This window comes from Ursus americanus, chromosome 22 (assembly GCF_024610735.1).
Source record: "Ursus americanus isolate L20-20 chromosome 22, mUrsAme1.1.p, whole genome shotgun sequence".
Lineage (NCBI taxonomy): Eukaryota > Metazoa > Chordata > Mammalia > Carnivora > Ursidae > Ursus > Ursus americanus.
In genome coordinates this window covers 29104765-29115677 of record NC_142148.1, presented here as the reverse complement: position 1 = coordinate 29115677, position 10913 = coordinate 29104765, and the positions used below count along the sequence as shown (strand labels likewise).

The 10913-nt window shown below is 49.6% G+C and overlaps 1 protein-coding gene across 1 annotated transcript in view; it reads right to left on the bottom strand.

The window, feature by feature from the left end:
* Positions 1–2321: 2321 nt before the first annotated feature.
* Positions 2322–10913, bottom strand: part of ATRN (attractin) — a 146647-nt gene continuing 138055 nt past the window's right edge. Inside the window, exons 28-30 of the mRNA XM_045808244.2 lie at positions 9174–9288; positions 6697–6841; positions 2322–3538 (exon numbers count right to left, since the gene is read on the bottom strand). Coding sequence (XP_045664200.1) covers positions 6717–6841; positions 9174–9288 — 240 coding nt within the window. The 3' untranslated portion in view covers positions 2322–3538; positions 6697–6716. The remainder of the gene's footprint in view (positions 3539–6696; positions 6842–9173; positions 9289–10913) is intronic.

Sequence of the window (10913 nt, the reverse complement as noted above, 5' to 3'; positions counted from 1 at the left end):
GTGGCCAGGCTGGGAAGGACACCCTCACGCAGGAAGGAGGGGGATGGCCGACTTGCAGCGAGTCTGAAATCCTTTGGGGCCCTGTGGTGGGCGCCCTAAGACCAGCTCGCACCGCCATCTCCGGCCGCATGGTTCTAGCGAAGGCTTCCTCAGTAGTCCCGGCGTTGGTTGGTTGTTTACATTTTTAAAGGTCAGACTAATGGTTTCTTTGGCAACATCATTCCCTCAAAAACCTACACTTTTTTTTTTAAAGATTTATTTTAGAGAGAGTGAGTGGCGGGGGGGGGGGGGGCGGAGAGGAGGGAGAGAGAGAGAGAGAGAGAGAGCAGACTCCTGGCTGAGCACAGAGCGTGACTCCGGCTCCATCTCCCCATCCTGAGATCATGACCTGGACGGAAATCAAGAGTCGGACGCTTAACCGACTGAGCCACCCAGGAGTCCTCAAAACCTACACTTTTTATTTATTTCCCAGGCAGATCCAGGGTCAGGGACGACATTCCTGATTCTTTTCCTGGACACAGTTCTCAAGTTGGTTTTATATCTTTGCTTCCTGATTGCCTCTCCCTCAGGAGGCTGGCCTTGAGGTTCTGAGGCCCAGGCGGGAAGACCACACCCTCCACCTGCCCCTCACCCCTGGAGGCCGGGAATTACTGGGTCTCCGTGGATCGTGAGCGCCTCTTAGCGTTTGGAGACCAGAAGCAAGAGGAGTTGGCTTTTCTCGCACTGCAGGACCCTGAGTTTCAGGATCCTCTATCCCCTTGCCTTCGGCTTGTAGACTGGCTCATTCTTTCTGGGACTCAACTCCTCCTTGTGCTGCCTCGTCCAAAGCAGCCGATAGTAATCAACACATTCCGCATTCTGGGGTGGTTTTCTGACCTTCTTCCCTCGGAGCTAAAACCTCAGCAGACACGTGGATTGCTTTCCAAGTTGTCGAACTTGACAGCCTCACCAGCTGTCCTGCCCCTGCCTGTCAGCGGTCCCAGCTGTTCTGCTGCTGCCGTCTGCTTCCCGCCTGCCCCCTGGCCACGACCTAAGCCAAGGTCCTGTAGTTTAGGTTTTGGTGACGGTTGCACTGCGCTTCAGGGTACCAATGTGTGTATTAGTGAGAGTTAAGACAAGCCACTTGTCCTAATTCAGCCCCAAATCTCAGTGGGTCGGTTAGAGTAGAAGTTTCCTTTCAGTGATGCAAAGAGCAGCGTACAGCTCTTGCTGAGCAGGTGACTTGCCTCCGTTTGGTGACTCAGGGACCCACGGGCCTTCCAACCTCGTTGGCACCTGACCTCCAGGGAGTCCCATGTGGGAGGACCGGATGGGCCAAGTTTGGAACTGGCGTCCATTACTTCTTCCAACGTTTCGGCCACAGCTCAGTTTATGGCCCCCCACCTAACCTGTGGGTCCAATGGCAAAATCTGACAGGTTTGGTGAACACACTCACAGGTTTTCATCCTGTCTTAAGCAGTTGGTGGCTCCCACAACCCTCCCCCCTGCACAGTTTCGGGGTCTTCTCCACCCTGGCAAGTGGCCACCAGTCCCACCATTAACCTCCCCAGCCCAGTCCCAAGCACTGGTGGGCCGGTGGGACCTGGTGCCTAGGCCTCCCTCCCCAACAGGAACCACAGCATTTCCTCGTGCTCCCTCTTCAGTTCTCAACTGCCCTTACGTCGATCTTCCTTCTGGGGCTCCTGCACTCCACACCAGGGCGCCCGAGTGCACTGTGCTGACCCTGCTCCCCGCACAGGAGCCGCACCCGCGGACGCAGCTTTGTGGGTGGGAAGAACGTCAGGAACTCCGAACCAAGGACAACACTGTGGCCGTAGAGCACTCAACCTGTCAGCACACCTGGATTTCGCAGAGTCTGGAAAACCTCAACATTCAGGAACCCATGAGGGAAGGAGAAGGTGAAAGACCAGGGGAAGTGGGGGTGGCTCGGGCCTCGGCGGCACCCCGCCCCTGCTGGCCCCCACCCTGGGGGACCCTCCCCATGCCAGGGCAGAGCTGCTCTGCACACCAGTCTCCCTCCCCAGCATGGTCGTTTCAAGGGCAGTGCAGGCCACAGTGGGGACACTGGGAGTCTGCTCACAGCTGCACAGGGCTCTCTGTACCCCTTGCCCCAAGAGGTGGCCGAGGTGCCCACCCCTGCAGGTTTTATACCTTGACCTTACTCAATGCCAAGTGCTTCCTCTTAGACAGTCTGAAAACTGGTAACTTTAAGCAAATGTAAGCAAATTTCCCCCTTTTCATAAGGTTCTAATGAACAAACTGTAAAAATAAAGGAAAAAAAAAAACCCCAAAATCCAAATTCAACATTCAGAGCAAAAACACATTTTTACCAGATCTACTTTTATTTCAGAAGGAAGTTTGTATTATAGTATTTACTTTTGTTTATATACAAGTTCTTCACATTTGTGTTTAAAATGCACAGACCTCCCTTAGTTCTCTTGTTCCTGCTTAAATTAGCTGTTATTTTACAATACAAAAAATACCAAAAAATTGCAGTCCTAAATGTATGTATAACACCCACAGTCCCCAGCAATGAAATAGTTTACAATACTTACTCCATATTTACATGAGTGCAAGAGATGCTAAATTATACATATTAACAAACTAAGCTTGAATCCAAACCAGAAATAAAACAAAAACAAAAACCGTAAATACCTATAAAACAAAAACATTTCCAGAGCCAGAATTAGTTCAACGAAACAGGCTTCACTAGTGTTTAGAATGTTTTGTGCACAAATTTCAGTTACTGAAAGTCAATTCCATTATTGCCTTTGAAAGAGAAGGCGCCAGTTCTCTTCTCCAGTCCAGATCATCTCCCTGTAGGTAAGGGTGTTGAGGAGTTTGAACGATTCCGGGGAAATGTCTCTTGGCGGGCCTGCCATCACGGTGATTTTTATGGTTGGAGCCGAGTTTGGTCAATTGGGCAAACATTTCAGACTGAGAGCCGGTGCGCGGCCCGAGGACAGACCCTCTGCCTTCCTGGGTCTATCCTCAGGGCGGCCTATTCTCACAGAAACCGCCACGAGGAAAGGTCTCCTGGGATGAGGGGCAAGAGCTGGGTTTTGCTGTAGTTCCAAAGAGCTTCTTTTCCATCTTGGTCACTGCCCTGGCGTTAGCTTAGGCTGTTAGTAAGTGCTTAGTGAGTATTCATTGAGGGTGTGGATGGATGAAAGAAACTAAAGGATCAAAGGTGTTCTCGAAAATGATACCAGCACCCAAGGAAGTGAACCCCCACCCCCACCCCAGACACACTCCGTTGAACTGACGGAGCAAGTTGCACTGAAAAGGTCCCATGTCTTTTTTCTACGGAAAGTGCTCTGGTCTTCTCATGCATTCGCCCCAGACTTCCCGGTAAGTCTCCCATCAGGCGCTCCAGGCCTCACCCACAGATGTTCTGCTGTTTTCCTACTGCTGACCGTCTTCCGTCCAGGGCTGCTTTTCCTCCAGGTTAGCTCAGGGGAGTATGGGTTGCCTTCTCTCCACATCTCCTCCAATCTCTTAGAGGTGATCTCACAGGAAGTGCAGACTTCTCCGCAAACTGTAAGATGAGCAGTGGGGGGTGGACAGGAGGCCAGGCTGTGTGCGGTTCTCCGGACAAAATGCGAGCTATCTATCAGTGAACTAGCCACCCTACTCCCACCCGCCGTTTTCAGTCTAGGAAACCACCATCCTGGGAAATGGTCATTAAAATTTAGACCAAACTGAACAAAAGGCAGCTCCAGAAGCCCCTTTCTGGAAAATCTGATAGGGTCTTTGAACTTAGAGACTAAGAGAAACACTTCTCAGGACAAGATGGGTCATCCCTGGCCATGCACAGCACCAAGAGGCTGACAGAAAGATTCCTGACTCCCTTGCAGAGCCAGCAACAGTGACAGCAGCAGGCCCACTGCCTTCGACTCTCCTCACACAATGCTGTTTACGTGGGCTCAGCGCTTGGTTACCCCTCTGTGTACCAACAGACAATTTCTGTTTTACAATCAACCAATTTGTACCAGATGCATCTGGACACACTGGCACGATGGGGATGCCTCCCCACCCCCGGTTTTGTTATCAATGTATCAGGGCCCAATGAGAAGACTTCTTCAGACTTGGATATCCAGTATGTGGCAAAAAAACATAATTAGGTAAAACTCAGACACCATTACATTTAATAAAAATACATTAACGTAGTTTTCTGTTCTATGTACACTCTGAATGTCTGAACATTCTGGACACTACTGTATAATTATGTACAAGTGCAACATCAATGCTTTCATGACTATTTTAACTTATATACAGGCTCTCCTGTGACACGCAGGCATTTCTTTGAAGTTCCAGATGATTCCCTCTTGGTAACTGGCTCCTAAGCTCAGTGCCTCTTTCCCCTGCCACTCCCTTCTTCTGGCCTGAGCCTGGAGGAAGCTGTTTGCTATTGGCTGCAAAGGAGAAGCAGGTGGATTCAGCTGTTTCTCCACTGTTGGAGCAGAAGTAAACATCACTTGCTCCTTTTTCCTTCCTTTTTAAAAATAAACTTTTAGGAAAAAAAACCCAACACCACCACACCAGGTGGCTACGGGACATGGTGCATGTTATTTCAAGGCCTGGGAACCCATGGGGAAGAGACTTCTTTGGCCAAAGAAACACTGGTCCTTTGAACAAACAAGGATTTTCCTTGTGGGAGGTCCTTCTCCAGCGGCCTCCCTCTCTCTGCCAAGAGGCCTCATGGCAATTATAGGGGGAAGTGCCAGTCTGTGGCAGGCCCTCTGTGGGTGCCGTAATGTGGAGCAGGGATGTGGGAAGCTTGGAAGAGAAGGGGTCTTTTCTATAATTGTCTGCTCTTTGCCAATGATGTGAAAAAGCAGCTTTTTGAGAGGCGAGTTCAAAGTAGAGGTGTTTTGTGCATCAGACAGTGTATTAGGGTTCAACTTCCATGAAAACATCTTTCCAGGCAACTCTTCAGGGGTGAGGGGCTGGTGCTGGGAAAGAGACAGCACTCCTACTCTAGGTACTGCATTTAAAGATGAAATGCTGCAGTCTTTGCTCTTTCGAGTATTAATTTCTCCAAATTCAAAAACGAGTGTGGTCGTCTAGAGGTCCATCCTTATGGGGTAATGCCAGAGAACCCCAAGTTTTGAAGTGGAAGAGAGACCTGGGGAGGCTGCCGCATAATACCAGAATACAGAGCACCATACACAGGGACACCGCAACACCCAGGCAGTGGCCTGCGGAGAAGAGCAGGACCGCCCCAGCCCACTTCAACCTGATCACTTTCCACTTGGCATGCTTATTCCTCCTCATCCATTTCCTCCATGTGCTTTTCATCCTTCTCAGTGGTCACTGCCCTGCCCACAGCTACCACCCAGGGCTGGGAAGGAGGATGGGAGCGCTGAGCTGAGCCTCTCCTGGAGGAGAGCAAGCAAACAGTTCCAGGTCCTTCTCCAGGCTTTGGGTGTTCGATTCCACCCGCAGCCTGAGGACAACCCACCAGCTCAGAGCAGGCTACAGGAGCACACTGTGGCTCTTTAATGCAGGGATCCCAAGTGCTGTCATGCTCTTTTCTGCTCAAGGGAGACATGTAACATGAACGACTCCCCTCCTCTGTGGCATCCTGGCAGGAGTGGCCAGAAGGGCTGGAGTAGAATGAGGGGTAGAGGGCAGGGGGCACACGAGGACCACACCTGATTTAGTGCTCCTGTCTTTTGACAACAACATAAACAGGAGCTTTCACAGTTTGGTCATTTCTGCTTTCCTCTCAGTCCCTGCTGCTAGGTTAAACGTTCCCTGGGGTGAGAAAATTCTTTCCTGGCTGCAAATGAGATTTTAGAAAATGAGCAGATTGCCAATGGTAGCTATTTAAATTTTATAAGAATGTAGGAATGCAATTATGGAAAAACTTAGGCTTACTAACTTTCCAATTGCTAGATCTATTTCAAGTCTAGGCACTTAGTGTGTGTGTATGTGTGTGTGTGTGTGTGTGTGTGAGAGAGAGAGAGAGAGAGAGAGAGAGAGACAAGAGAGGGAGAGACAGAAAAAGGGACAGAGAGAGGGAGAGGATTTCAAATGGATTAAGACTAAATTAATCAAGTTGCTATAGAAAACTACCTATTACCTCAGTTTACATTCTAAGTAACACTGCTGACCTTGACATTTAAAATAGCCCCCTTCTACCTTAGTTTGATAGGATTCAAAAGAGATGGACCATTGTTAATTCTCAACTAGAAAAAAGCTACTCCCTGCAAGAGAGAGATTTGCCTACATCGTGCAAGAATAAGTAGCACATCTTTTAAAAAAGATAGCAGGCTTCAGATGAGAACAAACTCATTCATCTGACTAGTTTTTAAAAGACCATGTTCAAGAACGACTGGTGGTGAATGTCTACTTGTAAACACTACATCTTTTGTTTTTTGCAAGTTGAGAGGGCCCCAAGAACAGTTTTCCACAAGTGAACCTGAGTGTCACTCCTAGCTCTCTCACTGGCTCTGCCCTGGCCTCCTCCAGCAGCAACGGGATCACCCCGGACCTGCCACTAAAACAATTCTTTCCTATGCAAAAGTAAAAGGTTAGATGCTGGAGCACAGATGGGAGAAACCGGCAAAGAAAGCTCGTGAACATGCAGACGAGCCGGATGTTTCGAGGGTTTCCAGTCTTCGGCCCGCTCCACGCAGCATCTCCCCGCCTGCCCCCTCCCTGCACGCCGCCCCTCCCCGGCTCGCTCACGGAGAGTCCACGGCCCAGCCTCAGATGCAGGTCCCAGGCTGCGCGGGGGGCTGCTGCTTCCGGTTTCTCACGGCTCCTGACTTCTCTTTGTACACGATTGGCATCTGCTGGGAAATGTCCACCAGGGCGCTGGCCACCGCAAGACCTGGGGAGAGCCCACGGGCAACAGTGGTGAGGAGCAGCTTGCTTGGTTTTTAAACATAATTTCAAATTTTTTTTTTTTACATTCCCAGGGTGCAATAAGCAAATAAAGAAGTAAAGCACAGAGGGGGAAAAGCCTTCCTTCCTTCCGCCTTGTGCCTCCCTTCACCCTCCACCCGAGCCCGGCTTTCAGTAGCTTGTACATATTCTTCCAGGATTTACTGATGCAAATCCAAATACACGTTCCTCTCCCCTCCCCATTTTTTACACCGCAGATGTAGCTTGCTGTTCAGGTGATCAATGCAGCAAAGAGTCCTGAAGCAAAGAGATTGCAGTCGTGCTTTAGGTGCTACATTTTCCCTGCCGGCCTCCAGAAGGGTGCCAAGAAAAAGCAGCACTCTTCATCAGTAAATTCAGATTCATTCCACATCACTCAGCCAGCACCAGTTATTTTCGTATCTATCTTATGACACAGGTTAGAACAGACTCTGGGGCCAGGCTTTGGAGTATAAGGAAGGTTCTTTAACTGCGCCATGGCTCAGTTTCTTCATTTGTAAAATGGGGACAGTAACAGTTCGGGGCATGTGTGAGGAGTCATTGCGTGAACCCACGTGAACATCTTAGAACGGTACCTGGCTCGTCGCCCCACCACCTCCACCACCTCTGCTTTAGGGACTAGTGGGTTCCAGTCTCCCTTTTGTACTAGGAACTGATTCACCTGATGTTCAGTGGGGAAGGCACAGTTCTGGGGGAGCTGGATTCTCAACGCATGTGAACGAGCCAGTGGAGGCTCAGAGCCCTGCTGAGGTTCTCAGGAGCCATGTTAGTGCTGCCTTTAACTCCACCGAGCCTCTAAAAGGGAGGAATGGGGGGCGTGGGGGTAGCTTTTACGCGCCTGGTGCGCAGTGGGGAATCCACACCAGTGACACTGTTTAGCAAAGGCAGAGCCAGGTGCTCTGGGAGTCCAGAGGAAAGACCATCTAAAATGGGGGGGATGGTCTTACTTGGGATGGGTTTCGAGTAGTGAGCAGGCCTTCATCAGGAATTGAAGGGTTGGGGCCTATCAGGGCAAGGGCAGGGCAGGAAAGGCCACAGTATTGCAAGCCTGTCACTTCCCGACTCTAGCCAGGGCCTTGCTCTCAGGGAGCACTGGCCAAGTTTGCTGAGCTGGGAAGTGACAGGAGATAATACTCCAGAGTTCAGGTCAATGGGTCATTCTGCCCTCGACATGGGTAAGGCCGAGTTAGGAGCTGCACTCATATCCCCAGGTGAGAGCAAATCAAGCTGTTCCCCTATGAAATGAAGACAATAAAGCCTGGCCTGGCCAAGCCTTAAGGCCTCCCTCGTGAGGACCCAGAAACCACATCGACAGCTCCACTGGAGGCGGCTGCAGTCAGGGGGCTGTGGAGCCCTGGGGCTGGGCAAGGGTTCTGGGACATACTTTATCACGGACACAAGGCTTTCTTTGGCTAAGGCAACCCTAACCCCCAGAATCATTTCAACTGAAAGCTGTCTAAAACATATCATCCATCTTGTCTGAGGCATCCCTCCAAAGTACTCCACGATTAATCAGGATATTTCCAGAACTGTATTCCATATCTCCTTAGTGTTTGATAAGAGGAGGTTTATCAAAATTATGATTTGTGTACTTGACAGAATTGCATAAAAGACATCGGTAAAATGTTATGTAGTGAAGTGTCAAAATGTTTATGATAGTTACATGAAAAAAGAAAAGTAAAAAGGTGATCTACGCAATCGTTTCAACAAAGCTGCTGGCCAGGGCTGGAAAGGAAAGAGAGCAATGAACACTGGTGGGTGCTGGATGGTAGGATTGTGAGTATATTTCCAAGACTTCCTTTATGTTGTTGTAATTGCTGTGTGTGCCTTTAAAAAAGGCTATTTAAAACAGAGTGAAAAAGCAAAAGAAATGCAGTAGTGCTAGAAATACCAATCTGAGAGTGGCCGCTTGGAAGAGCTAGCCAGGAGCCACGAGAGTAGGTAAGAGGACCGCGGAAGAGCATATGGATGGAGGGCAGAAGGCCTACATTCAAGGCTGAGCAAGGGAGAAGAGACTGGAGAGGGGTTGCATAGCCAGAGCTGAGCGAAAGCTGCAAGGGAAGGTGTGGCCAGAAGCGTCCACACTGCCAGGAGGCCGAGGGAGAGGGGAGATCCCGGCTCCTCCCTGGGAAGGAGCCATAACCTCAGGACAGACAGTTTAGGGAACACCAGGGATAATAGGGTCATCTCCCCGAATCCTTACAACAACACGAGGTAGGCCAATGGCTTCTATACCCAAGTTCACACACCTCGTTTGTCACTGGCCCTCATCTACTCACCTGACTGCCCAGGAGGAGGGATTCCACCGAGCCCTCGAGGGAGCCTCACAAACACAGAGAGGACAGCAGCTTTGTTGCCAAAACACGGCTCCAGAGCAATGGGTTTGGGAACAGTCTGGTGGGAGATAAAGAATTACCTAAACCAGAGTTTCTCAAGTGTTAATGATGCAGTCTTCACATGTGATTTTTTTTTTCATTTTTTAAAAATTTAAATTCAACTAATTCACATATCACATATTATTGGTTTCTGAGGTAGAGGTCAGTGATTCATCAGTCTTATATAATACCCAATGCTCATTACATCAAGTGCCCTCCTTAATGTCCATCACCTAGTTACCCATCCCCCTCGTGTTTTTAAAGATGCCCTCCCTTAGTTTCTATTGCTGTGTAACAAATTACTAACTTACAGCGCCTATTTATTATCTGTCTCAGTTTGGCAGCTCGGACGTCCAGAAGAGCTCTGTAGGGTTCCTGCTTACAGATATAGGTCTGTTCATCTCTTCCATCAGTTCTGGAAAATTCTCAGCTCTTCTCTCTTCAAAGGTCTCCAGGATCTCCGCTCTTCTCTTCACAGGTGGAAGTTAAGTTAGCATCTGGGCCAGCTCTTCTCTGGAGGCTCTAGGGAAGAGTCTGTTCAGAACTCATTCAGATGGCTGGCAGAATCCAGTTCCTTGCAATTGTAGGCTGAGGTCCCACTTCTTTGCTGCAGGGGGCCACTCTCTTCCAGAGGCTTCCTCACACGGCCCCTCTGGCTTCAAATCAGTGGTGGTATCCCAAGGCCTTTGCATGTTTCCTCTTCTGCCACCAGCCAGAGAAAAGTCCCTCATTGTCTTGAGGTCTCAGCTACCTTGGGGTTTGTATGACTTCTTCCCAATCCCTTCAGAGCAGCACACAGAGTAGTGTTTGACTGAAAAACCACGAGCTGGGAATCTTGGCGGCCATCTTTAGAGTTCTGTCTGCCATACCCCCAAATATGTCATTCATTTCTTCAGTTTGGTTGAAGAAAATGACTTCTGGAGCCACTGTGGCTGCAGCACAGGGAGGGAAGGGGTGGGCGAGAGGACAGTGGCCTAGGTGGAAGACAGAGCTGATGGACTGGCTGTCCAACAAGAATGAGAACAAGCACGGACTGAGCACAATTCCAGGATTTTGGCCTGAGTGGCTAGGATGAGGTACTGAGTTGGGGCGATATGCCAAGGAGAGGTGTGGGGGATAATATCCAGAGCACAGCTTTGGATAAGTTAACTCTGAGATGGCTGCTAAGACATCCAAGTGGGGACACCGAGTAAGCAAGCAACTGGATATAGGAGTCAGAGGCTCACAGGGGAGGTATGAGCAGAGAGATCACGGTGTTAGAATAAACCCACGATGGAAAAGATCACTTCTGTGGTCTGAATGTTTGTGTCCTTCTAAAATCCGTATGTTAACTATTGATGCCCAACACAATGATATTTGGAGATAGGGCCTCTGAGAGGTGATTAGTGCCCTCACAAAAGGGACCCCAAAGAGCTCCCTAGCCCCTTCCACCACGTGAGGTCACAGCGAACCAGGAAGGGGACTCTCACCAGACACTGAATCTGCCAGCACCTTGATCTTGGACCTCCTAGCCTCAAGAATTGTGAGACATTTCTGTTGTTGCTACGACACCTCGTCTCTGGTGCTTTGTTACGGCAGCTCGAACAGACTAAGACAGTCACCGAAGGAGTGGGTGTGAAGGACATGAGGGAAGGCCCAAAGACT